Consider the following 26,631-nt stretch of genomic DNA (forward strand, 5'->3'; position numbering starts at 1 on the left):
CTATGACTTCAACTTTGCAACAAGCAACTTCTTCTAAAACTTGTTTGAGACAACTAAAGCTACAACAATGTAGTTTTACCATTGTAGGATATTCTATTATCCATTTTCATATATAGCTTCTGGCAGAATCATGTGAGGGGAGAATTCTAGATGCTTAATTATTAGGGCTACACCATAATATTTTATTTGATCAAGATTTCATGTAGCTGCTGGATGTGTATAATATATGTATATATGTGTGTGTGTATATATAGTTTTAGATCCTGTCAATTATTATTTTGTAATGCATCTGCCTTCAACTACCACAAGGTTGCCTGTACTGCATCCACAACTATCCTCTTCTGAAAAAGGAACGAAGAAAAAAAAAAAAGAAATGAGATTTTTGTTGGTGAAATAATTAACCATTGTTGTCTTGGCTAAGAAATTGTTGTATGATCACCATTGTGCAGTGCCTTTTATCAATCAAATAGATGGTGGATGAAGATTCAATCGGTACATGTCTAGAATCTCTCTTTTCTTATGCGGTGTTCTGGATGGGACAGATGCCAAAATAACCTTGACCACCAGTTATCTCCATCTTCTTAGGCATTTTCAGAAGAATTGCTCATTTTCGAGCATGAGGTTGGTAAATTATCATGTTACATGTCAGTGCCAGCTTCTCCTACTGGCTGGTAGCTCCTGCTGTTAGTGTGGTGCTACAGATGCAGAAATTTCTGGTCTGATGATCCATTCTAATTAGTTCTTGTTAGCTGTTCTTCTTGCAGGACTAGTCTTCTCTTGTTGCTTGTTTCTGGGTGCCTTACTTGCTGGAAAATGCAATCTTGCATAAAGAGGTCTTGGCGCCCGTGTTTTTTTATCAAATCCTCTCACACAAACAAATCCTGCAAAACATTATTACTCACAAATAAGTACATAATCACTGTTCATTATTCTCTTCTTGGCAAGATAATATCTGCCTAATGAGGGAAAGGATTCAGATAGCAGGTCAGGACACTGTAAGGATATGTGTCATCGCCATTGCATGAAAACATCTTATCATCAAATAAATCTTAGATGTGGCTTATCGCCATTGCAAGAAAAAAACTCTTCTATGCAACAATTTGTATCTCATCTTGCCAATGAAGACTCATGCTGTCTTTCTTTAGGCAGATAGTTCAACCTATCTTGTGTTGCCCATGTCCTCTAAAGTAATTGTTGCCAGGAAGTCCTTCAGTCTTCATTGTGCAACCAGTCTAACAGGCCCTTAGTTCTTAATGCAAGAGAAGTTGATTTCTTTCTGTCTTTTGACTTCTTGTTGTTTGCCCCATTTACTTCAAGAGGAGCTGATTTTATTTCTGTACGACTATGAAGTTTCTTACTTAAGCAGGCATTGAAAACATTCTAATATTGGTTCCGGTGCCCAAGTATAATGTTTTATGAACTCTCCTTGGAACATATTTTTACATGTGTAAATGCTACTCCTTTTATGTATTATGAATTCTCTACATAAAAGCAACTGATTAACTTATGGTTTACATTATTAGACAAATAAGACAGTTCTGTTAATCTTACACAACTCCATTTACGTGTGACATGACCACAGCAGGTTAAATCTCATAAATAAAGAATTAAGGAATGCAAGTGCAGAATGCAACCTAGGAATCTTGTTTTCAACAATTCTCAATAAGCTTCATTATACCATCTTAAAATAGTAGGATAAGTTTTCTGAAGTTCTACATGGATTCCCTATAAATTGGGAATATCAGTACAAATGCATGAGCATGCAACAAATCTACACCTGAGCTTTCCAAATTGATGCACAAATATACAAATGGTCACCCTAATGGTGTATCAATCTTTCAACTGGTAACTTTGATGTCAATAACCAGTCAATCTTCATGCCACTTGAAGGTTCCCAAGATTAAACCTATCCAGTTATTATACATATATTTCACAGAGAAAAAAGATTCCTCTTTTATGAAAAGGAAAATTTATTGTTCTTGTGCAGACATTATGTACTAAAATACGAGCGCATCCTATGCATGGAAAATCTGATGTCACTAAGGGCATTTTCATTACCTATTCTTGTTACTTCTGTTATATGATTTCATTTCTTTAATTTCTTAGAAAAGGACCAGAAACAAAAATTAGCAATTATCATGGCATACCTCTCCAGAAACAAAGTTGTATCTCTTCAGTTGTTAGACCTGACAAATGTAGACAATTAGGAGAAAATGTTAGCATCTTCGTTCTAGTTGCTTGACCATGAACCTGTAATGATCACTGTATTTACTATTTATACCCTTAAATATTGTCGGTACTGAAGTTCCAAAATAAACTGTCCTCCTAGGCAGGTTCCATATCCACTCCCTGGGTACGTCAATTGGGTTACGGCTTGAATCATGATCTGCAAATACCTGCATTGATACATTGGCTCTGAGAAATTTTGGTAAAAATGGTAGCAACCATGAAAATATATTTATTGATATGTCATCATAAGCCAATCTTACTACTCTAGGAGGAATGTGACTAATTTTATCATCAGAAACATGTTTCAACTCACCTCGTTAACTTGGAAATAGGTCCCATTGAGTGGAAAACTTCCTTTCATTGCTGTCCGACATGGAATCTGTTTGTGACAATATTTCATAGGGACAATGAGCTAATACCAGTGTCTATTAGAAATTGCAATAATTACATTCATGATCATTTTCTTCTTTTCTTTTTTTCTGTGTCTGTCAATGAGATCTATAACAGTAACTGATACTGAAAAGAAACAAAAGAGAGTGCAAACATTACCAAAATTGTCCCTCTGACAATTTGTGCATGTGCTTCTCGTCTACTATTGCAGGTAAAGCATGTGGCCATGTTGCAAAACACACCTGTTTCTAGTGCGTCGCAAGATGCTTTTGGTGGTTCTGTTGATTGTGCAGTCTCACCTGATTCACATTTTTCACATTGTCACGAGATCAGGTGCATTCTCCTAACTGTAGCCAACAATCAGTAAAAGATTCTTGCCTGGGGTCCATATGGCCAGAAGATATGAAGAAGGATCATCTGGTTCTCTTGGATCCAGCTGTGACACATATTAGGACATGATATTAGTAATGGATGAAGTTTCATATAAACTGGTCTGACAAAGGAACTCACTCCGTCCAAGAGGGGGTGTGAATCTGGAAGTTCATATCTGTAACAAGGAAAAAGGATAAGTTTCACTATTTAACTCAAGATAGACATCTACCATCAGATGAAACCAATTTGACTATGCCTACAAATCACAATTCATCTCTAACAAGTTGGTATCTAGCTACAATACCAGTAAGCTTCTGGATTATGTACTTACACATGATGCTCTGTTCGTAGGCGGCTGACATTTTTAAGCTTGGGCATGGGAATTGAAGCAGCCTCTGGATTAATAGCGACTAAAGCCTTGGACATGTCAATATCTTGAAGCTCCATGTTGTTTGCTTGCATATAGTTATGTAAGTTTTGTGTGAACTCCTCAATATTTAATTTAATAGTAGGAATTTCCTCAGGATCTTCATAAAAAGCATCCTCGATTGCTCTTTCTTCTGTTTGAATGCTTTCAGGTTCTGGTGTAGCTGGTTCTTCAATGATAGGCTCACAGTTCTCAGAAACAACTCTTTCCTGTAAGTTGCTAATTCCCTCCAGCTGAGGTATATTTGTTGGATTGAGAGCTGGTACGTGATCCTTTTCATAGGCAATGGGTACTGTGGAACTCACTAAACTTTTCTCATCTGGTCCTGGGAGTGCTAGTCTTGCACTGGAACATGGATTAGTGCATTTAGTAAATTGCCGTCTCCATCTTAATAACTAGAAATGTAATGCATCTAGATGAAATATTGTCTATATAAGCTACAGATTTAAATTGTCCTAAGTAGGAGTTTTCAAGTCAATGCATGCCTAGATTCTGATGTATTGTGTCTTTAATCAAAGACATCTTTATTCTTAACTGCACAAAGCTTAGGTCCAATGTTCAATCAAATTCATCTTTGGATATTTTTGCTTGTGGAAAAAGGTTGAGAATCTCTCCAATCTTTTTCCAGATGTCTATGATAGTATACTAATGAAGCACTTTTTAGGGATAATGCAAGAGACATGCTTCTTTGCTGTGTGTTAATCACCTATTTAGTTACACACACATCAAATTTCCATATGGTTTAGACCCCATAAAAATATTTCATAGGGCCAAATATATCTCACCCAATCTGAAGGCAATATATGTTTTTCCGATAACAAACCTGGCATATGCGCTTGCAAAATGTTTGCATTCTCCTCTCATTGGGCATGCATTGCAGTTAGGCTTGCTCTTAGTACAGAAAACCTGCACAAAACTCATACTATCAGTATCTGTATCTAAATAAGACTAAATCTGAATGTGAATATGGATTTTGTCCTGACTAATCGACCAGCATTACCTTCCCAAAAGTTATCATTTGATAATGTAATTCATACCTGCAAATTCAAGAACATAGATTTTATTGAGTGAATCATGAAGTGCATAGTTAAAGTGCTTTAATAGTAAGTTTGCAAAATACTCAAGTCTATCCTGTTAGCTGATTCCCCATTTAAAAATCTTGGTAATTAGAATCAAAGTTCTGGAAGATTGTCTTGTTCACTAGTAACCTGTCAAAATAGCTCATTTGGAGCAGGGTTTGAAACTTACAAAGTCCGTTGATCAAGCTTACAGAGCCGCGGCCAAAGGTACTTCTGAATGGTCTCTAACATAGGGTAGCTTTGCAAGCAAAAAAGAAGGGGTAAGACTTCTTTTGAAAATTTAATGATTATTATTGAAAATTGATCAACATTAACATACAGCTCTAGTAGATGCAACTGAAGGGACTCGGGCAACGGTTGTAGTGGTACCCATCCCAATCTTACACATATACGACCAACATTGGTATCAACCTGCAAAGATGGAATACCTGGTAAGATAGCTTTTTTGCATTTAAACCCTGCTTAGTAGTTCATGAAGATAGAGCACTTACTGGAAAAGCTAGATGCTGAAGCGTCAAAAGTCGCACACATTCCACACTCTTGAGTCCCAATCCTCGTACGCTGAGGAGGTAGTTCCTGAAATCCACACATGTTATAGTTGGTTTGGCTTTCATGTTGAAAGACATTCTCTTTCCTACAAAGCCTAACAATACCCACATCAAATGACTCTTATTCCAGCAAAGTGATTCTGTGGACACTACTATATTTTTAACTCTCAAGGCCCATAGTTCTTTGACAAATTGCTTGCTCAAACTAGCTGTTTATTTCATCCAGTCACATTGTGTCATTTTTGCTTCTTTTCAAGATTTTAGGCCCTTATTTAAGATAGAACTAATAATTGGCATAGTCAGAGACAGAGCACTACAGACAGGCTGTATAACATCATTTCCTTTCAGGGATCATTTTTTTTATCATCCACTAGGTTTTTAGTCAAATCAAAATCTCCATTCACTTAGAAGGATTAAAAAACATTTCTTAAAAAAAACAGAAAATTGCACATAAATCTATTTTGACTCTTTGAAACTAACAGCACATTTAGCATCTCAAGTTTCATATGGTTATATGTGGCATTAAGTTAATGTCAAGCAGCCATAATACTAGCATATTGATCTTACTTTGCTTTATCTGGTTCAACTTCCCTTAACCATTCCAGATCAATGCTTCCATGATCTCTAACCAGTCTATTGAGAAATTCCTGCAGATGACAAAAATCAGTATAAATCGACATGATGACAACAAAAGTTCTGGTAATTTTTTTGTTTAACATACCTTGATCCGCTCTGCCAGCATATTGTTCATTCCCCTCTCTCTAATGGTCTCTGATATTTCATTTACTTCAGCACACCTTACTGCTTCCCAGTTAACTGAATCCATGGTGTCATGGATTCTCTCCTTTTTGGTGCCATCTCGATTCACCTCTTTTCGCAAACTGTCCCAGTCATAGTTCTTCTTTCTTTCATTTTCATCCTTTAACTTCTCTTTTGACTTTCTTTTTGGTGTTTCAGCTGAAATCTTTTTAGAAACATATGCATCATCCTTCAAGTCTAATTGTACTTTCTCAGAAGCTTCCAGTGGATTCCTATTATTATGCAAATTTGGAAAATTTTGCTGGTTGTCAGAATTCTGCTTCTGAAGTTGAAACTGAACTGCCTGTTTGGTGCTTTCAACTTCGAATTGCCTTTTCTCGTCCTTCTGGAATTTTACTATATTATCATCTGGTAAAAGCGAGTATTTCTGGGAAATGGATTCGCACATGGGGGCTTCATTTATGTCTGTCTGAAGGTTACCAGGACAGCAGAACTGCTTTATAAGGAATGATTCTGCTTCTGGACTAGCTGAAGGTTGTATAAAGTGTTTGTATGTTGGTGCATATATATCAACTGCAGGTAGAGATCTAGGGATTGCTGCCAAATTCTGCTGTCTTAGAAGTTCAGAGATATTGCCTACTGAATGCTCACTTGATGACTCCATTTTTCCAAAGTTGCTTGTGGTTTTTGTCCCAGAACTTGAATCTTGATTAAATATGCTTTCATCACTGAGTGCATTGACACACTCCATTACCACCAATCCTGAACTTGAAGATTCGTGGAAGTGATGAGGCAATGGAAGAGAAGCAGATATACTTGCCTCAACAAGATTTGCATCTTGAAGATTGGTAATAGATGTTGACATGGATGACTTTACATCTCTGAGATTACCTGAGACATCCAACACAGAGTTTAGAAGCTCTGTAAATGAAGTCGAATTGGCCATATTGTCACATACACTTTGAATTGTCACATTTTCTACTCCAATGCTTGACAAGGAGTTTATTCCAATCGGATCAGCTGTCTGAACTGGGTTTTCTGAAATATTTTGTGAAGAAACAACAGAGTTTTGTGACGAACCAGCGTCCTCGACTGACCATCTGTCTTCAGCCTCTGCTACACTTGCACTTCCTGTCAGGGTGACTGGCGTGCCTGACTCAGTATCAGGTGATTCATGACTGACGTCTGTTACCGTATCCTTTGAGTCCAGATAGACTTTTGAATAGTCAACTACTTTTCCACTAATATTACTTCCAAATGATTCATTACTGTTTGCAGTTTCATTGTCTCCTACAATCACTAGAGAACTTGGATCATGCAACTCTTTATCTGATATCTGTCCTTGCCATTCGCTGGTGTTGCCATCAAGGGTTACAATGCAGCTACCTTCATGCTTGATACATGAATCCGTTTCTTGTGCATTGGTTTCTGAACCATGGCATCCTGACAGAGGGAATCTTGCAGCAACTGCCATGAAGGCAGAGCTGTGAAGATCAAAAAGATTATCAATGGAGTATGAAGGTGAAAGCAGGAGTAAATAGTTATTACTAAAATGTCTAATTTGTATCTGCATATTTCATTTACCATCCAATCTTGATATTTTACTTTACCTTGATAGATGGTCTGAAACATTCTGGGTAAGAAAGACACCAACAACTGAGTCCACAACTGATCCTTTCCACTTAGAGAAACGCCTATCCCCTGCATTAAGAAACACCACAAGAAGTAAAATTTATAGGAAATGAAGTAGAGGAACAAATCATGGTCAGTAGCTGGTAAAGTATCACAGATGAAGATTTAATGTTATTGCACTGTCATGTCTATTTTATATTATCACGTAGAGCTATAAAAAGTGGTTTATAGTCAGTACAAATATGTCAGATATATATATATATATATATATAGTCTATTTTATATTATCACATAGAGCTATAAAAAGTGGTTCATAGTCAGTACAAATATGTCAGATATATTTATATATATGTGTATATATATATGTGTGTGTGTATATATTTAATTCTTGCAGCATAAAATTTAGCTGGACATATGATATAATTGATGACTGAGAAAAGAAGCAACAGTTTGTCATACATTACTCTTAAAATCCTGTAAGGAAAACCTTTAGCACAAAAGGACTTGTATAGGAAACAACCAAGAGTAACCACATCATAGTATTCTTATCAGAAGCCTTTGTTAATGAAGCAAAGGCAAAAATAAACACTGACCTATAAAAACACCACCAGAATTTGTTAGAATCTAATGGAAAGTTTGTCATGAAGTCTTTTAAGGTAAAAAGCCATATTGAAGTGTAAACAATGTTTACCATACTCAGGAAGGAAAGATAAATACTCCTAAAACATAGAGAATTTTAGTAAAACCAATAGTATGACTTTTATTGTGGTGCACAATCTGATGTTGTTTCAGATTATTATAAATTATGTCTTTCTTCAGGGATCTTGTACTATGTTCCATCACTATTTAGATGTTTTCAGCAGTGCATTTTTGTTCAAGATTCACTCCAAGTTGAACATCACAGCACTACCATGGTTGTATTGGCATTAGAGAAGAGAACTAATGAACTGGGACCACTTAAGCATATTGATCCCTCGATATGCAGAAATTTAGATAGAAACTTTGACAATATACAGAAGTTAAGAGTTCATATAATAGAGTGATACCTTGGACAAGATGCATTCGTGCAATGAATGAATCTACCCGTCCACAGAAAACTCGCCTTTCTTCTGCCCACCATTTCTCTTTTTCACGTTCTGTTCCATCACCCACTTCACCACCTTCTTTGCCCATCAGAAGATTCCAGACCCTATTTGTCTCAGAATCTAGATCAACCTTGGGTCGAGGGCGACGTCTTTTAGCAAGATCAAATAGGCCCCCATATGGAATAATCACACCAGCTCCTTCATAAGGGACGATAGCATTCTGTGTTTTAGCTGTATCAGCCTTATGGAGCCCATTTATTGTCAGATGTCTTAACTTCCAAATGATATCATCTAAGGGATCTCCATATAATACTATTGCTCCAGGATTTAAGCAGCTACCACTAGAGGTATGTGAAACTTCCGTTCTGAAATCTTGTGAAATTAGTGAAGTTGCCTCCGGTATCTTTTGACCAGGACAATTCTTGAATCTACATGAAGCAGCCACTTGTCTTTGAAATTCTACTTGGTTGGCATTTATCAGATGATTGACAAGCTGCACTTCTTCCTTTCTTTGTTGCTTTGTTCTCGTTCTTGATTTGTTGCTTACCACTTGGTTTTGCATGCAGGTTAGGAATTCATGATTCTGACTTTGTCGACCATCAGTACCTGAAAATGGCTGTGGAGGAGATGAGAGCTTGTTATGGTCCATGGCATACTGTCCAGTTTGGTTCCCATGTTTTCTTATATGGCCAAAGTTCACCGAAGAACTCGACGAATTAGCAGAATGCAGTTCAAAGGGTGGCTCTGATCTCTTTGCTGCACTGTTTATGGTTTCATAAATTGCTGGCACATCTTCTGCTATTAGCTGTCTTTTGGGGCCCATTAAGTTTTGTGGATCAGCTGAAGTAAAAACTTCAGCAGTATTTGCCTCCCTCTGGTGTGTTATAAAATCATTCAAAGGCATGCATGTGAAAGCAGTAGCAGATGTGAGTCCATTTTCATGCTCGATTCTTTGCTTCTTGTAACCCTGAGATGCACATGGATCATTGCAAGTTGCACCATGTAATTCACCTAGTCCATGGACCCTGTCACAGGCATGCATGAACTGTGTATTTGTCGAATTTGGAGCATCATGATCAAGAATATGGTTGTTTTGTGTCCTGAGCAGCAAATTTGGTGTTTCATGCGAGGCGAACTGATTTATATGAGCTTCTTGAGATCTATCTGGATTGGAAGTGATCCTAAGGAAGTTCTTCCTAGCTAGTTTCTTCAAGTTCTCCCTTTTGTAAGGCCGAGGAGGTGTTGTTGGATTTTCTGGCATTGTTCTACATTCACCTAGAATCTGGTCAGCTCTCACTGTTTCTCTTCTATTATGTTGAGGACGTGGGATTGGATTTTCCACGAATCTTATGTACTCATTTGCAACTTTATCTCTTGCACTGTGGAGGACAACTGGATCCCCTGGTGCGAGGTTGTCTGCCGCTGCCACTGCTCGAGCATAGTGTAAGCTCGGAGCCACATCTATGCTGATGGTGTTGCCCCCCACAGTGCATGACTCTTGAGCTTGAGATCCTGCATTGTTTGCAAAATTCAGCACTGATTCTGGAAATCCACCTCTGGCTTTTGGAGCCTCTGCATCAAAGTTCAGACATCGTCTAACTGATTTAGTTCCCTGACTACTCTCTGGATCTGCAGTTACCCCTGGTATGCTGAGGGGATTGTCTGAAGAGTTCTCAATTTTTTTCTTACGCACATACTTCCTCTTGCCGGAGGGGTTGTCTTCTTTATTCTTCACAGACCTTCGAACTGATTTGGTCCCGTCCATGCTGCCTGGAGCAGCAGCTTCTTCCTCTGGCTCACCGGAGGGGTTCTCAGAGGCCACCTGAACTTTGTTCCTTCGCACATACTTCCTCTTACCGGAAGGGTTTACGGGCTTGGGAGTGGCTGGCTTCGGAGTTCTTTTCGGTTTGCCTTCTCGGATGACCTTGGGCCTGTGCTTCTTCCTTTTAGGCTTCTGCCGTGGCGTCTTGTTCAGGTCGATGCAGTTGTTTTCTAGGTTGCCTTGTGCCTCTGCATTCAGCGGCCGATCGATGCCTTCTTCAGATGTGACAACTGCCCTCGTTTCGGGTTGCTGTTGCTGGGAGAGGACCACTTCAAATGACATTCCCGTGGTTAAAGAAGATGATGGTGCTACAGGATCCTCCGAAAAGCAAAGTTCGACTTGGTTCGCGACCGGGGCTTGCGGCCTCCCTGCCTCCTCTCCGCCGGGACTATCGTCCACCAGGTCGATGACTTGAAGAGGCAAGCCATCTTGCACGAGCTTATTTTTCTCCAGACTCACTGGGGTGCGTGGATATTGCATCAAATCTCTCGTAGCATAGCTTACTGTTTCCTCCCAGGAGGAATTAAGATTTGGAAGAGCACTCATGGTTAATTCATCTGCAATAATTCAAGCTGAGAGAATCAATCTACTTAATTCGTAGAAGAGGAGATCTGTTGGTCAGGGGGAAGAGAGACTCACTCTGTGCTCCCATAATGGGGCTAAGATTACAACAAGAAAGGCTTGAGTTCAGCAACACCTTTCCATTCAGCAACAACTGGTTCGCAGATTCAGGCATTCTGTGGCCGCCTTGGATCTGCGAAAGCATGAGCGGGGTGAAAAATGGGACCTTGCTCGCGGCGGCGGCCGCGTCGGCAAAGGCCATCAGGTTCATGTGCGGCGTCTGCGTCCATCCGTCGGAGGGATTGCCGAAAACGGACATGCCCGGCCCCAGCCCCAAATTGTAATTGCTGACTTGGGGGTCATGGATTTGGCCGGAATAAGCCAATGCCGCCGCCTCGTCGATGGTGTTGAGATCCTGCAACCGGCCGACATAGCCCGCCGCACTGGAGGCATTCGATCCCGAGAAAAGGGCGTCCTGCGAGAAGCCGCCACCGTCGCTTACGTTCAAGACGTCGAGCCAGCTCGGCGCTGGCGGTGCGTGGCTTATCTGGCCATGGCCGGGGACGAGTGTCCTCCTCGCCGGGACGGGCTTTGCCGGCGTAATTGGCGCCCAAGGACTCTGGATCTCGAAATCCTGCTCTTGCCAAAGAGGAACTTCTCGATTGAAGTCCATCCCCAGGCGACAAGCTCGGTTCTGACACCTCAGTATTCGCCGAGAGCTTCAGATCCCATCGTCTCAAGCCACGCCGCAGCAGATCTCACTTCATCCCTGCCTTCCCCTCTCCAAGTGATGCCTCCGAATGAAGATAGGCAAGAAGGAAAAGGGCACGGAAGGAAGGGAGCGTTGGGGTTTCCTCAATGCTTCTTGTCCTGGAAACAGAGGAAGATGGAAAGAGTAAATAGACGATCAAACCTGAATCTTGACACTATCTCTGCACTTAAAAGCCACAAGATCTCCCCACCAGGAGTCCCGCTCCCTCTGTCTCTCTCACGCACACAGATTTAAGGCAAAATGGGGAAATCTGTATCAACTTGGAAAACAGTAAAACAGATTTATGTCAAGCAAATTCGGACAACCGGCAGATGAAGCAAGGAGGAGAAATCGTGAAGATGAATCAGGAAGGAAGGTCAAAAGAAACCAAAAGCGAAAAAAATAATCGGAGAAAAATGAGAGGAAAACAGCAACTCGATCCGGCAGTTTCTTCCCCACACAGACCACCACGGAAGGAATGGCGAACGCCTCAGAATCTCACCCGGTCGAAAAATCTCGAGGTTCTTCACCCCCTTCGCTCTCGAATCTCGCAGGGGAATGAAGATACGAAAAGAAGGAGAAAAGAATTAACTGCATCAAATCTCGAGGTTCTTCGCCCCTGCGAGAAATAGGGAAAAAATAAAAGCAATTACTTGTGGATTTTTGCAGGAAATTCTTCCGAGAGAGAGAGAACAATTAAAGCAAGACGAAAGAAAACGCACTTCTTCTTCACTCTACATAGCGGAAGCCATTCAATGCAGGTTGCGAAGGCGGAGGAAAAGATTACGAGTGTAGAGCAGGAAGGATCGAGGAGAGATGAGAGACCAGAGGGGGAAGGAGGGAAGGGGGGGAGGGGGGGGGAAAGAGAGGGAAGACTCGTTCTTGCTGTTCCTCTTCTTCTTATTAGAGTCAGCCTTTTTCCAACTCGCTCCTTTGGTTCCTATCTTTGTTTTTGTTTTTGTTTTCGTCTTCTTCGTCGTCGCCGTCGTCGTCGTCGTTATTTGATAGCGTAATAGTTATAATGATAGGAAAATACATAGCCACCACCACTTATAACGTAGTCTGCAATTAGACAAAGGGAATTTACCGTTGGATTGGTAACTCAAAATAAATATTAAATATAAGTAAATAGAACTGTGGAAACTGATGCTCGTGAGAGTCTGTGACGGACTTGTCAACTAACCAAACGGCCTTTGGCGGGTCGCTTGCTGCCTGCAACTCCTGCACGCATTTCCGGGCATCATACACGCCTCCTTCCTTTCCCACATGTTTATTCCGTGATTACTATTGCTTTTATTCTTATACCTCCTGTCTTTTTTAAAATAATTATTATATTTTTTTATACTTTATTAAATAATTTTGCGTGCATTAGAAATATATTTTTTTTAACAACATACGTTTTTCTAAAATAATCAAACATTATATTTTAATAAAAAATTATCGATATAAAAAAAATAATTCAATACACAAGAGTAAGACGATTCAAAAGAAACTAATATATACGGACGGTCTTACCCTTCGAAGTCTACGAGTAAAGAAAATATTATTTTCGTAAGTCAAACGTAAACCTCAGTCAACCATGTCTTAAGTGAGAAATCATATCATAATATCAAAACACGATTTTATTAAATTAATTATGATTATTGAAGCATCAAAAGAATTGTTTATTTATTTTTTAATTTAAAAGGTACCATGTCATTCACACGACGTTGACATGACAACGATACGACAATCGACATGTGGCGATGATGCAGCAATCATGTGTACTTCACATGTGGCTAAAATGTTGATGGTAATATGACACGTGGCTTCCACGTCATAAATCGGAAATTGAAGGTGATTTATTCATTTTTCGTAGACGTGTAAATGAAGGTTAACGGGGTTGATGAAGCAGTCGGTGAGGCGTAAAATAGAACCGGAGGAAGGATGATGATGAAGTGGTCCAAAGGGTGTGCGAGTGATGCGCCACTGGCTTTGGCTGCTTTTGCTTTAGAGACCGTGTGCTGCTGCCTTTAATTATGAGGCTTCCTTGTCTTTGCGTTGGCTTCTTACTGTTTGCTCTTCTCCCCATGGTTAGGAGGTGTGTAAACAACGTGAGCACTCTGACCAAGGTAAAATAGGACCACACTCTGTTATTACCCCATCTCCATGGCACCAACGTAATGGCCCATCTTCCATGGCTGGTTAGATCTGAGCCGCCATCCTCGTGCGTGTATGTTTCATCTTTTTCTCGTGACGCATTATATTTTGCATTATCATATATGGGCTCATTCGACGAGAGACGTGAAAAAATAAAATATTATGAATTTAGTTAAAATTATCACGAAGGTCAACCTTAGTACAATCTTGTTTGTGAACCGATGTGTCGTGGCTCGATAGTCAGCACGGTCCGGTCCACGGGTCGATGTCGAGAGTGTCCCGTCGGTTGAGCTGGACGTCGAAACGTCGATCGGCCCTCGGTGTCGGGTTCTTGGTCAGCGTTCCTCAGCCTGGAGGCTGAATAGTCGATGGCTCGCCTGCGAGGTCGTCGGTCGACAGCTTTTGAGGTTGGGGCGCCCGTGAATCATGGGTGGTCGCTTTCCTGTAGAAAAAGGCTTTCGCCGGGTGATCCCCGACCGTGGTCCCTTCGACGAGCAAGTTAGTTGAATGTTTTTCCCCTCCCGAAATCCCCCTTTTTGTGGGTATCCACGAAGGGTTCTTATACTATGGCATGAGGGTGGGTCGTACACGGTTCGAGGTGATGAGTGTGTCAGACAGTGTCTCAGCACGCATGGACTCTGACCTTGCGTGAGAGGGTGGTGACATCCTGGATTTATCGAAATGAGGTGTGTGGGATGTCATGACGTGTGACATTTTGGTATGGATTCAGACTTTACGTGTGGGATGTGGTGACGTGTCTCGGGTCCATAATTTATCATATCAAATCTCGTATCAAAAGATCTATAAAATAAAAAGTTGATTAAATTTGAAAACGAACGATACATAAATTTTTACACCATGATTAAAAGTGAACAAGAACATAATGATTTTGAATAGTGAAAAAGATATCAGGAAGTCTAACATCAATCACTTAACCCAGTATCAAGTCGTTTGATAAGCTTACGTAAGCTTTTATTTATTATTTATTTTTATTTTAAGATTAATATGTCGCACATGATAACAAATATAGATGATGATAGTGTTACGTTGATAAATAATTTTGGATTCATCAAACGGTTGTCGTTAAAAGAAAAGGAATCTTAATATGAAAATGACATCTTATGAATGAAAAATTCAAAAACAATTAAGATATGATTATTCTATAAATATCTTCACAAGTTTCTCTTTATGAATTTAAAGAGGATAAAAAAAAAGGATTAGTATTTCAGTTGAGTTTAACTCAAGGAAAGTATGTTAAAGTGGTGTGAAGTTTTATTTCCTATTGTAAGAGTTATCAAACTATGTTAATTTAACATCAATTTTTTGGTTTGTTAAATATAAATTCTTCTTCTTCTTCTTTTTTATAATCATCTCTCCCCCTAAGCAAGCGATAATAACCACAAACTTCATTTAATTATTTTCTACTCAATTACATGCACCGAACATTCGACCCACCAATTTGTTCTTAGATGTTGCTCACTTGCAAACTCCCTAAATTGCAATGTGATGAAATCATAAGATTTAGAGAGTTATTGGAGTGCGAAAGAACGAGATATTATTATTGGAGTGTTGGTAAACAATAAGAGGCTCGTCGCATGTGAGAAATAAATGACAGACCGATCGGCTCACAACCACCTCATGTTAGTCATCATATCAAACATTAATCACCATCTGACTCGAATCTACCAACACATAACCATCACACCGATGCCAACCAACTTGTCTTCGGCTTAATAACAATGTTACTGAAATTATATACAGTTAAAAGAGAAATTAATACTAATAATAATAATTAAAATAAAAAATAAATTTTTTTATGTTATATATATATATATATATATATATAGTATTTTAGCAAAAAGGAAGCTTTACGACCAATTCAGTCATGCACTATAGAAAAAAGAGAATGGAAGAAAATAAAAACTTTAGAAAGTTGAATGAATAGCTACAAGTCCATAAATAACCGTTCACTCACGGCTTAGGTGATCCCAATAAAGTCCGAAAAGTTGGTTTAGACAATTCCAACTAAGTCCATAATATTAATATTATGATATCAAAGAACTATATATATATATATATATATATATATAACACCTCAATATTCTTCCGGTCTCTTTCTCCGCTCATCTTAGAGATTTGAGCATTGAAAAGTCAGTCCAAGTTGAGAATATATCAAACAACAATGATTTTTTCCTATAGATAAAGACACGAGAAGTTTTGCTAATCTCCTGAAAAGACACTCGAGGTGGATAGTTTCACATTTGTGTCGAAATTTTGGATCAAAACCCGATTGAATCATCATGCGATTCAAATTGATGATTAACTTTGGAACTAACAAATTACGAGGAAAAAAAAATCCATATTGGAAAGTTAAATGTAGAGACCCTAACGACAAGTCATAATCATCGAAGAATAATTCAAATGGAGGAATATTTGTGCATACTAAAGTTTCAAGCATTTGTTAAATCGTGTGATTGTATCGTAGCTCATAAAACATCAAAAATATTTTAATCCACCGAGGTTTTACGAGTTTATACAAACTTTATGCTACTTTAGTAAGATAAAAGATAATATGATGCACAAGACAATATGGTACTGATGGAGGAGTTGGTTAGAGAGAGACTAAATTGAAATCCTCAACCCTCCATCCACTGCTCGATTCGACCTAACTTCCTAACCCATTGAAAAGTCCTAAGTTATCTAAGGAGGCCAAGCAATAAGTGGTGGAGATGGGTTGATGACGAGATGAGAGAATAAACCACGCAAAGATTGATAAGGACCGTTCGATAGGAAGAGGAAAACGAGATATCTTACCCAACAAAAACGGTTTAGATGTTGTCGTAAGGAGATATCTTAGTACATGCATAGGAGTCATAACTCGCGTGAGGTGTACTCCTAATTGACATTAATATGTGGGCCAAACGTTGAATTGATGTTAAGCTGTGTAAATGGGATATTAAAGTTTCAACCCTACGAAAATAATCTGTTGTTGCTTGGTGTTGTTGACCGGAAAGCCAATCGGGCCTAGTTCAATCTCAAAGGTACAGTTTCATTTTGGGGGCTCACCTCATGATGGGTATGTGACGTGACCGAACGACCTAAGGTGACAAGTGAACTTCCGAAGTGTTGCATGTTCTCGATGATTGACCCGCGGTCATCTCAAGGAGTAGCTTATCTATTGAAGGAAGTTCGTGACTTGGTCTTACTTGGAAGCACTCAGTGTTGTCTAAAGGTGTTCTTTAGACGTGTCGGGGTCTTACATAAGCGGTAAGCGTCGGGATGTCCCGACTCAACTCTTCCAATGTTTAAATCATTATAATAAGTGAAGGGAGATTTAGTAGAGCTTAGAAGAGTTTAGATATAGCCCGATTATCCTTGTTTGGCCTGAGGGCTTAGTTTTTATACTTGAGCTGTTGATGGCGTAAAGCCGGTGGTAGGTTAGGTAATCTTTACCTTGTCTGGAGAATCATTAATTGTCGTTTATGCGCATATCCTCCAAAGGATGACGTCAGGATGGAACAACTGCGATGATGTATATTGCTTGGGCTTTGGACTTATCTGAGATAAGCAGAGGATGGTCCTCTGTGTCGTTCGTCCCGAAAGGAGGAGCTAGAGAAGTCCAAAACTTAAAAAGACATGAAAGAATCGCATACTTAAAGAATTATAATTTTATTATTATTGTTGTGGTTGTACTACTAAAACTTGAAAACACATCGAAAGAATGGCATCCAAAACTTCCAAATCAGTTCAAGCGACAAATCATCGGATTGGTTTCGTCATGTCACCTCCAAAATGCTGGTGGATATCATTTTAATATGAAACGTGATGCGATGGGTGGATTTGCCCACACTTAAAACCAATCCAAACTAATATGAAGTTCGTATCATTTCAAATTTCTCAAAGTGATAACTCCGCTTTGACCTTCATTACAAGAGGTGCCAATGTGAGATAAGAAATTATCCTCGCCAAGTCCAACAATTACTTACTAGCAGCATCGGCTTAGATACTACTTACTGTTCTAATCCTTTCTTTAATAACTTGTTAAAGTATATTTTAATTAATGTGAGATAAAAAATTATCCTCGTCAAGTCCAACAACTACTTACTATTAGCATCGACTTAAATGCTACTTACTATTCTAATCTTTTCTTTAATAAATTGTTAAAGTATATTTTAATTATTCGACTAACATGAAATTAATGTCTTACTCGTTATCTATCTAGTTTTGGATGAAAAGATCCCCCAAATGAACCCAACAATCTTACATTCTTAATGAAATCTTCGTATAGTTTGTTTGAGAGTAAATATACCGAAAGAGTTTAAGCTTTAAAAATATACTTGAGGAGTCTTTTTATAGCGTTGTTTAGTGCCATTGTAATTAAATTCATGGTCAAATGTCGAGAATGGTAATATAATAAATGTGATCATATATTATTGAAATCGAAGAACATTAAGTAATGATATCGATCACGATGTGTTAAGGTCTTGGTCACGTGGTAATAAAAGATCGATAATCTTTCATGTGTCATTATATCAATATCACAACTTAATTATAAAAATATTAAATAAAATACAAAGTACTCTTAAACAACTTACCACCATAACAAGGCTTTTAAGTAAGGGTATTAATAAGAAAGATTCTAAGATCTCGACTAAGTTAGATATTGGTCAGAGCGATGGGCCCGTTCGGTTGTTCTTTTTCGTAATGGGCTGAGTCCAAAACGATAGAAAATGAAGTCTATACTCGTTACCAATCACTAGTGCCCAATGAACAAAAGATTAATTACTTTTGGTTAACATGGTGTTGGATTTCGACTAGACTTGGATCAGCCCTCCTCTATGTTTGATGTTTACCACCGCACACCAATTTCTTTTATCGGCTCAAGATCTAAAACATGATGCAACTTATGTTATTCCATATGGTGACTCTCTCTCTCTCTTCTCTCTCTCTCTCTCTCTCTATATTTATATATGAATCAAAGTTTTTCTAATGACAAGCAAATCATTACTTGCACTTTTTTTCGGTCTCTCTATATTTGAATCATTAAATTTCTTTGATAATCCATAATCAAATTATTTTTTTTAATGATAAACTAAATACCGATGCTATATTTTTCTAATAACATAATTAAGTTTCTTTTGGTTATCAATAATTCTCTTAACCTAGTTGATCTTCATGATATTTGTATGCATTCATTAAGCATTTGATCTATTTATCTATGTCGAGCTTGGATAAGACATCAATTCGATGGATAAGACTAATATGAAATATTTGTCATCTCACTCGATCTTACTAGTATGAAATATATTTAGAATTGATAGAAGATAAAATTTTTTTAAGAAATCTCTATATTCTGTTGAGTAAAATTATTGAAGGAAAATCCTTCCTCCTAATTTGTATAAATAGGAGGGGATCATGTTAATGTATTTAAGTTGTTTCACTTCTTTAATAAAACTTATTCAATAATTATTCTTATCTTCTATTCTTTTCATCATGATATTAGAGCAGTGAGAAAAACGAAGTTTCGCTCTTGCCTTCAAACAAAGCTTCGCCTTTGCCTTCGGCCAGTGACCAACACCACTGCAATTAAATTCCTAAGAGGCTTCACAACAATCGGATTTAAGAAGAACGAAGGATGAACTTAAGGGAACAAAACGAACGCCGCAGCAGCGATATGCAAGAAGTAAGCATCGTTGTGCACCGACGACAGCTTCGCCGTGACATTTTTTGGGGTACGCGTGAAGGAGCAGTCGGCATCTTCCTTTAACGGCCTCGCTCTTTCTTCATCGGATGCAGCAATGTGCTGATACACTCATTATTCCCCATCATCACCCACTTCATGCCTTCCCAAAAATATCGAGCACGGCAAGCTGGCTCTCCTCCTTTGGGAGATTCAAGTTTCGTGGAACTCCATATTTCTCATTTATGCTCAAATGGGACGAATCCTTTTCTTCGGTTATCAGACTTCGTCTGGCAGAGGAAAATTCTATGAACACAAGAGATCAATTAGTCATCTTAGACCAATCTTAGTCCACTTGGAAAATGCTTTCTCGTCTCGGCTCAAAGGACCACATGTTTCATTCTTTTGTGTCTATTCCTTCATGTGCTTCGTGGACTCTGCAAAGAATGGGATCGATCGTGCGTTTGGGTGTCCTACATAGTTCATGTTCTATGGTAATCTCATCTTGTTCGAGAAGGGCAGCCATCGTTTGAGGCAGAACCCAAAGGAAAAGAAAGAGAGACACTGCCTCTTTTTCTCCTTGGACAGTGCTCTCTCTCTCTCTCTCTCTCTCTCTGGACGTATTGTTTAAGTAGAAACGAAGCAGAACAATTGGGCTTCGGTTGCTGCGTCTTTGTTATGTCCTCTTTAGGCAGTGGAATTTAGCTCAAAAGAAGAGAAGCAACGACAAGTGCATGATGGTGAAGGGAGATGCCATGCCGGCGAATGATTAGTGTCCAATGGATTCTCTTCTCTTCCTTTTCCGAGCACTATTTATGTAGGGCTCTGATCGTACGGGAGCTCTGCTCCTAAATTTTGTCCTTTGAGATGCGTGTGGGAACATGATGAGTCATTCATGATCATGACGTCGATGATCAGAAGCCATGTAATGTTTCCTAATATTTGGTGTTCTATATTATATAGGTGGATAATCTATCGTAAAAAATGGGTATAAAAAACATAAATCTTCATATGCGATACATTATTTTTTTAGATTAAATAAATAATAATAATGTAACGAATATATTATTTTGCGAATTCACTTTGATAACATCTTGATTTGCTTTAGAATGCTTAGTCTTTGCAGCAGGTAAAGCCAAGTGAGAGACTGAGCTATTTACCCACCTTTTTCCCTTTCCCCCTACAAAGTCAATGAGCTTGGGCTTCTCTGTCACGCCCACGCTCTGCAGCTGCTGCACCACGTCGGTGCTTCCAATGCCTCAGCGCTGCTGATCGAGGCATCGTCTATGGATGTGTCAGTTGTACGTTGTTCCATGCACTTAAAAGATGAATGTAAGACAAAAGCAATACGGCAAGTCGATTCATCATACGATATATATATATACATAATGTGTCGGGCGGGCATCTCGCTCGAGCACCTTTCTCTCTCTCTTTAATTTCCGGGTGGAGTCTCGAGGCTGTGAAACGTTGTAGCAAACTTAGCTCTCTCTCTCTCTCTCTCTCTCTCTCTCTCTCTCTCTCTCGCCTCGTTAAATTTAGGTGGGCCAATGTGGCGGAATCATTCATCAATAAGCTTCACGAGAATTGGGACCATTGTCCTTTCCAGTCTGACCTCTGATAAGAAAAGAGAGGACTCTCTCTCCTCTAGGAAAGTGACGTTGGATCAACAGACCCATGATTTCCACCTCTCCTACTCACATCAGAGCTAATCGAGATCAATAATAGCCACAAGCATTCATCACGGTAATGGGCCAAGCCACCGCCACGGATCATAGTGGGCCGAGCCATTTTTAATCTCTGGGCCTATCGTTAATACTTGTTTGGGTTGAACTAAGCTGAGCCCAACTAATCTCGAAAAGCTTAGTGGCTCGCTCGATCGAAACCTCGGATGGCTCGTACTCGACTCAGACCAGAACTAGTTTGGGTCGTTCTGAGAGGAGCGTGAGGACCCCTTCAATTTAAAGTGATGGATGTGTACTGTCACATCAAATAAATAGATAAATAATATGCGTTCTTAGAGGAGTTTCGGATGAAAGAGCACGCCCGCATCCGATCCATCCAACCATTGAAGCTCCGAAGAGACGGGGAGACAACGCCGTTCCCTGCCGTCCAAGCAATGAGCAAAGCGAAACAGAAGAGACAATAAAAATTGTACACTTACACCGCCGAGGTTTACCGTTCGCCCATACCATGAGAGTCCGGGGTCCACTGGAGGTCCTGACAGAACTCAAATGGCTTCAGCAGTATTGTTATTGCAGAGGTGGATTTGTCGGGTAGATCGGGAAAACGAAATATCAACGTTCCCTTTCCCTGATATAATCCGGCCACATCGTGTGTATCGAACCATATATCCCCTCGGTCTCGTCCACGCCACCCGCTCAAACCCCCAAAGATCAGGTAGACCAGATAGGGAGGAGAAAGATGGCAACTACCGTCGCCGCAAAGCTCGTCGCCCCCGTCTCGCTATCCTCCTCCGTCGTCCGGCTCGTCCCGGCCGTCGCCGCCGCCGCCCGCATCCCCCGCCTCCATTCCCCAGCTGTCGCCCCCCTCCGCCTTCGCGCTCGCCGTCCCGCTACCTACCCCCGCTTCTTCGCTTCATCTGTTTCCGCCCCCGCCACCTCGGCAACCATCTCCATTGGCGACAAGCTCCCCGACGCCACCCTTTCCTACTTCGGCGCTGATGGGGAACTCAAGACCGTCACCGTGTCCGAACTCACCAAGGGCAAGAAGGCCGTCCTCTTCGCGGTCCCCGGGGCCTTCACCCCGACGTGCTCCCAGAAGCATCTCCCCGGGTTCGTGGAGAAGGCAGGTGAGTTGCGCGCCAAGGGCGTGGATACCATAGCTTGCATCTCCGTCAACGACGCCTTCGTGATGCGGGCATGGAAGGAGGACCTCAAGATCGGGGACGAGGTACTGCTGCTCGCCGACGGGAACGGGGAGTTCACCAAGGCCCTCGGTGTGGAGCTCGACCTGCGAGACAAGCCCGTAGGACTGGGCGTCCGGTCCCGGCGCTACGCGATGCTGGCGGACGATGGGGTCGTCAAAGTTCTCAACTTGGAGGAGGGTGGCGCCTTCACCTTCAGCAGCGCCGACGACATGCTTAAGGCCCTTTAATGCCTTTCCTAACTCATCTTGCCGTCTCCACCAGGTTTGCAGTCTACTTTTTGTTTCTTAGCGCTCTCTTCCATACAATGAATTAGGAGATTTGACATCTCACTACGTCTCTTTGTAATCTGTTCTGGTCTCGTATTACGAAATAATGGAGTCTTATCGCCGTTAACGCCTTTCTGTATTATTTTATTGCAAGTTCCCGAGTTTTTGGACAGCACATGATGCACGCATGTTGTGCAACTGTGAATGGTGTGGCCGGAGATGTGTTTGTTGAAATGCCGGACTAGAAAATCTAAGTAGTGAACATGGAAGTCTGGTGGCAACACTAAAAAAGACACCACGTGATGCACGCATATTGTGTCGCTAGAATGGTGTGGCAGAAGAAGTGTTTGTTGGAATGCCAGACTAGAAATTCCATGGGTGAAAAGTCTGGTGAGAATACTTGAGACATAGGTCATTCAATGTAGGAAACATATCTTAGGAGTGTTTGCAGCATTATATTACAAGCATCTGTGCACAACTTTATTCCTTAGCTATCTCAGATTAATTTTAGGAAAGTCTGCTAGTTTTGGTGACATAATTTATTTATTTCCCTGCTATATTTTTTGTCATATGCATTATTGTCAATGTGGTATGATCATCAGTCTTTCATATCATGACTGTTTAAGGTTGCTAGGAGATCATAGAGTCAATGTTTGTCCAGGATAGTTATATGATTTCTCAAAGTTAAAGAACTAGAAATATATGCCTGATATATTGGCGAGAGTTTTCATTTCTGAAAGTAATATGGATTTAAATTGCTTGAAACAGGGCTTCCACTTGAGACAAAGCAAAGCATAACAGAGACACTGCCAACAATTTTTATCTTCTTACATATGATTGACAATGTCCACAAATTGACAGCTTCACCTTTTGTTTGTGGGTGCTAAATCATCCATCAAGGAAGGAATATGTTAAATACCCTTTATAAAAATATTCTTGATGTGTCATTCTAGTAGCAAATTCAACCTAATTGCACATCAAATGCCTTCCAATTTCCAAAAAGATATCCTAGGAATCGGCTAGCTGTGCTGCCTTTTACCTTTTTCTATTTTGTAGCTAAGCTCATATTATTTATTTACCTAGAGCATGTATGTTTTTTAATACTGTCTTATTGTCAAATCTACTTTTGTTGATTTTAATTAGATCTCCATAGTTGGAGTATCAATAAACTTCATAAATCTTCAGGATTTATACTAAATCTCTTCTGGATTTCTTCATATTCTCATTTTGAATATTCTCATCAAGGATATAATCTTACGGAGCTTAGTGGCAGTAAAACTTTCATATAGTCGATCCCAAATAATTAAGATGTTACAGTTTATTATTTTTGTTTAGAGAGTACTTTAAACCGTAAAATCACATCAGGGAAGACCAGTATTTTGCTATGGTAGAAACTGCTTTGGCAAACAGTATTTGTTTTTCTACAAGAGATATGTTTTTAGAATCAGTGATGCATCAACCTTGCAGTACAAAACCTCATAGTAGTTGTCAATTTCTTGTTAAAAAGGCAATTGAAAACCCAAAAAATAAACATGTTAACATGTGAATCGGGGAAAATTTTATAGGTACACTTTTGCTCTCAAGTTGCAAAATAATAGTTACCCTTCTGTTGTTAATGAACTTCAACGAAAATGCATTTCTTTTTACAATTTCCTTTCAGGATTCAGAAAGAAGGTTGAATGAGTTTGTGACCGGCCGGCCCAAAGCGTGATAACATTTTATTAGAATGCATTATTTGGAAACGTGGTGATTGATGTTAATAGTTTGTTTCATTTATGCTGCTGATGACTAATACGACATTGATCTTTCTGATGATTCATATGGTAACTCTTCGTTGGTTGTCCCATCTCTTCTACAGAAATGAGAAATCAGATCACGTTAATCTGTTGTACTCGATTGGGTCGGACTAGTACTGGATCCAATTGAGCTAACTGCAACACGTACGACAGGAATGGAATGGGTCGGGCTGAGATGAGATAGCGAGGACCTAAATGGATGGCCTCAACCGTACTCGATCCAGTAGCGAGTTGAGATGGGTCTGTTTAGCCCAAGTGCAGCTTTGTCGGGTCAATGGGTTGTGTTAAGGTCAAACTCTCGGATATGACTGCGTACGGAAAAAGCTGCAATGCCTCGTATCGCGAAGATGCGTTAGCCGAAGGAACCATGGCTTTCTTGGGAAGGAGGCATCAGAAACAATGGTTGCACGCGGAGTGAGTGGTCTGAGGTATCAGACAAGACGACTCTTCTCCATCAGAGTTTTCCTGTAGCTGCAGGGGTAAGGTGAAAGTGTTGGCTTGAAGGAGAATCAATTAAGATGGTGAATTATTCCTCTGGCTGTTGCATGTCAAGTCGTAGTGAACACTTGTGCTGCTGCTGCGGCTGGGTCTCGCTGTAAGAACATGTATCTTTATTTAGGCCGTGTTCATGGATTTCGAAGCTGAGATAGCTTTAAGGATCCAACAACTCATAGGACAGCCTCAAGTCGATCTTAAGGACGGTCCAGAAATCGCTTCGACGCGAAGGTTCATCATTAGCGGGAAGGCCTAAACTGGAGTCGACGTCTCCAAGCCAGTTATGCTCTACTGCAGCTAAAGACGCACAGGGTCCCACAGAGTAAGTTTCGCACATGTGGCCTCGTGGGCTCTGGGTTGGCACCACCGGTGGTGGTGTTGGCGTATCAGAGGGACACAAGTCAGTGACAGCTTTCGTACGCCGGAAGTCATGGCGAGTTGCTACGTGTTCAGAGACGCCCGTGCCTCATTATTCATAGGCCAGTCGACATAAAAAGCTTTTAACCCATCTGGCCACTTGTTCTATACGATTCTGGCAATCTCCCCTTTCACGTGGTAGCAGTCGGACTTCTTCCTGCCACGGAGAGCGAGTCCACCACAGACTCACGCCTCCGGCCATCTTTATTAATTGACTTCCATCCAAAATCATGCGTGAACATTAACAAACTTGTCCGATCGAGCCCATTTAATCTTCCTTGCTTTATGCATTTAGCTATAGGAAGCACATTTGCTCAGATTAAGAAAAAGGAACGGGTTTATTCATTTTTATTTCCTCTTTAAGTCGGCTCGACCATTGACTCACCTAATACGGGTACGATCTTTAGAACATTAGTGAAGCTCGATTAGCCAAAAGGCACCATGAAGATGACAAGCTCGGTGTTGAATTCGTCGCCAATATGGAACGGGTCTTCGTCTCAGTGATGCTGTCAATGCCTGCTGCTGCCTTCTCCTCAGCTTCACCGCTTCTCTTTCTTCGACAATGTCCTTTTCTTTTATCTTTTGGGTCATTGGTTGAGAAGGATGAACCAACAAAGAGTAGACAAGCAAGGTTTACTAAAAGCACATCCTAACAGTGCCAATGATTAGATATTTGACCTTGATATTGAATATATATATATATATATATATATATATATATATATATATATATATATATGTATATATATACACACACACAGAAACTCTTGAAGTGGCTCCTACAATTGAAAGGTATTTGCAACCTAAACGGCACTCAACTCCATAATCCACACAAGGGGCCTACAAAAGATGAAGCCACCACAAGATCAAGGATTGGGCAGCTTAATGCGTCAGTGACAGAGATATAATACCCTCTAATTCTGTTGATTAGTCAATACAAAACCTTCATCTGTGAATTTTTTGTGCTGTGCCTCTATTATTATTCGGACGACACGAAATGTAAACACCCGCTGCGTACTCTAAAATGTTTTCTATGGAAGAAAGGTTCTACACAGATTTCCACATGAGGACGCATGGTTTGGTTCTTCCGTCTCTCATTATTGTATCTGCTTTGAGAATCGGAATGTGCTCTCTGATATCTGCATTCATTATTACTTTCTATCTGTGCACTCTGTTCGAACGAGTCTTCGTCTCATGTCGGTTGCAAATGGAGGAGGAAGAAGAAGAAGGAGAAGAAAACTAATCATGCAGAAATTTCATTTCCCAATCCATTGACAGACTTGAATACCATGTTGA

At 40.1% G+C, this 26,631-nt stretch overlaps 2 protein-coding genes across 6 annotated transcripts; one reads left to right on the plus strand and one right to left on the minus strand.

Annotated features, from left to right (window-relative positions):
• Nucleotides 1–424: 424 nt before the first annotated feature.
• Nucleotides 425–12,515, minus strand: LOC104000735 (protein ROS1A). Of its 3 annotated transcripts, XM_009422849.3 has the most exons (20): nucleotides 12,378–12,515; nucleotides 12,158–12,274; nucleotides 10,983–11,774; nucleotides 8,483–10,900; nucleotides 7,415–7,505; nucleotides 5,767–7,288; nucleotides 5,613–5,692; nucleotides 4,989–5,073; nucleotides 4,817–4,908; nucleotides 4,667–4,735; nucleotides 4,419–4,455; nucleotides 4,242–4,324; nucleotides 3,323–3,763; nucleotides 3,130–3,166; nucleotides 2,998–3,055; nucleotides 2,779–2,918; nucleotides 2,543–2,608; nucleotides 2,282–2,396; nucleotides 2,148–2,186; nucleotides 425–881 (listed from the first exon to the last, which is right to left on the minus strand). In XM_009422849.3, exons 3-20 carry the CDS (start codon nucleotides 11,575–11,577, stop codon nucleotides 736–738), a joined length of 6,114 nt encoding a protein of 2,037 aa, XP_009421124.2. In that variant the 5' UTR covers nucleotides 11,578–11,774; nucleotides 12,158–12,274; nucleotides 12,378–12,515; the 3' UTR covers nucleotides 425–735. The 3 variants fall into 3 exon arrangements, with proteins under 3 accessions (XP_009421124.2, XP_009421125.2, XP_009421127.2); XM_009422850.3 differs by lacking the exon at nucleotides 12,158–12,274 and having other exon boundaries at nucleotides 12,378–12,510; XM_009422852.3 differs by lacking the exons at nucleotides 12,158–12,274; nucleotides 12,378–12,515 and adding an exon at nucleotides 11,867–12,133.
• Nucleotides 12,516–21,815: 9,300 nt separating this feature from the next.
• On the plus strand, nucleotides 21,816–25,072 carry LOC135595516 (peroxiredoxin-2E-1, chloroplastic-like). 3 transcript variants are annotated; one of them, XM_065086528.1, is made up of 2 exons: nucleotides 21,816–22,622; nucleotides 24,486–25,072. In XM_065086528.1, the coding sequence occupies exon 1, from the start codon at nucleotides 21,896–21,898 to the stop codon at nucleotides 22,586–22,588; it is 693 nt and encodes a 230-aa protein (XP_064942600.1). In that variant the 5' UTR covers nucleotides 21,816–21,895; the 3' UTR covers nucleotides 22,589–22,622; nucleotides 24,486–25,072. The 3 variants fall into 3 exon arrangements, with proteins under 3 accessions (XP_064942600.1, XP_064942599.1, XP_064942598.1); XM_065086527.1 differs by lacking the exon at nucleotides 24,486–25,072 and adding an exon at nucleotides 24,288–24,471; XM_065086526.1 differs by lacking the exon at nucleotides 24,486–25,072 and adding an exon at nucleotides 23,396–23,574 and having other exon boundaries at nucleotides 21,817–22,622.
• Nucleotides 25,073–26,631: the final 1,559 nt, after the last annotated feature.

Source organism: Musa acuminata, chromosome BXJ1-10 (genome assembly GCF_036884655.1).
Source record: "Musa acuminata AAA Group cultivar baxijiao chromosome BXJ1-10, Cavendish_Baxijiao_AAA, whole genome shotgun sequence".
Taxonomy (NCBI): domain Eukaryota; kingdom Viridiplantae; phylum Streptophyta; class Magnoliopsida; order Zingiberales; family Musaceae; genus Musa; species Musa acuminata.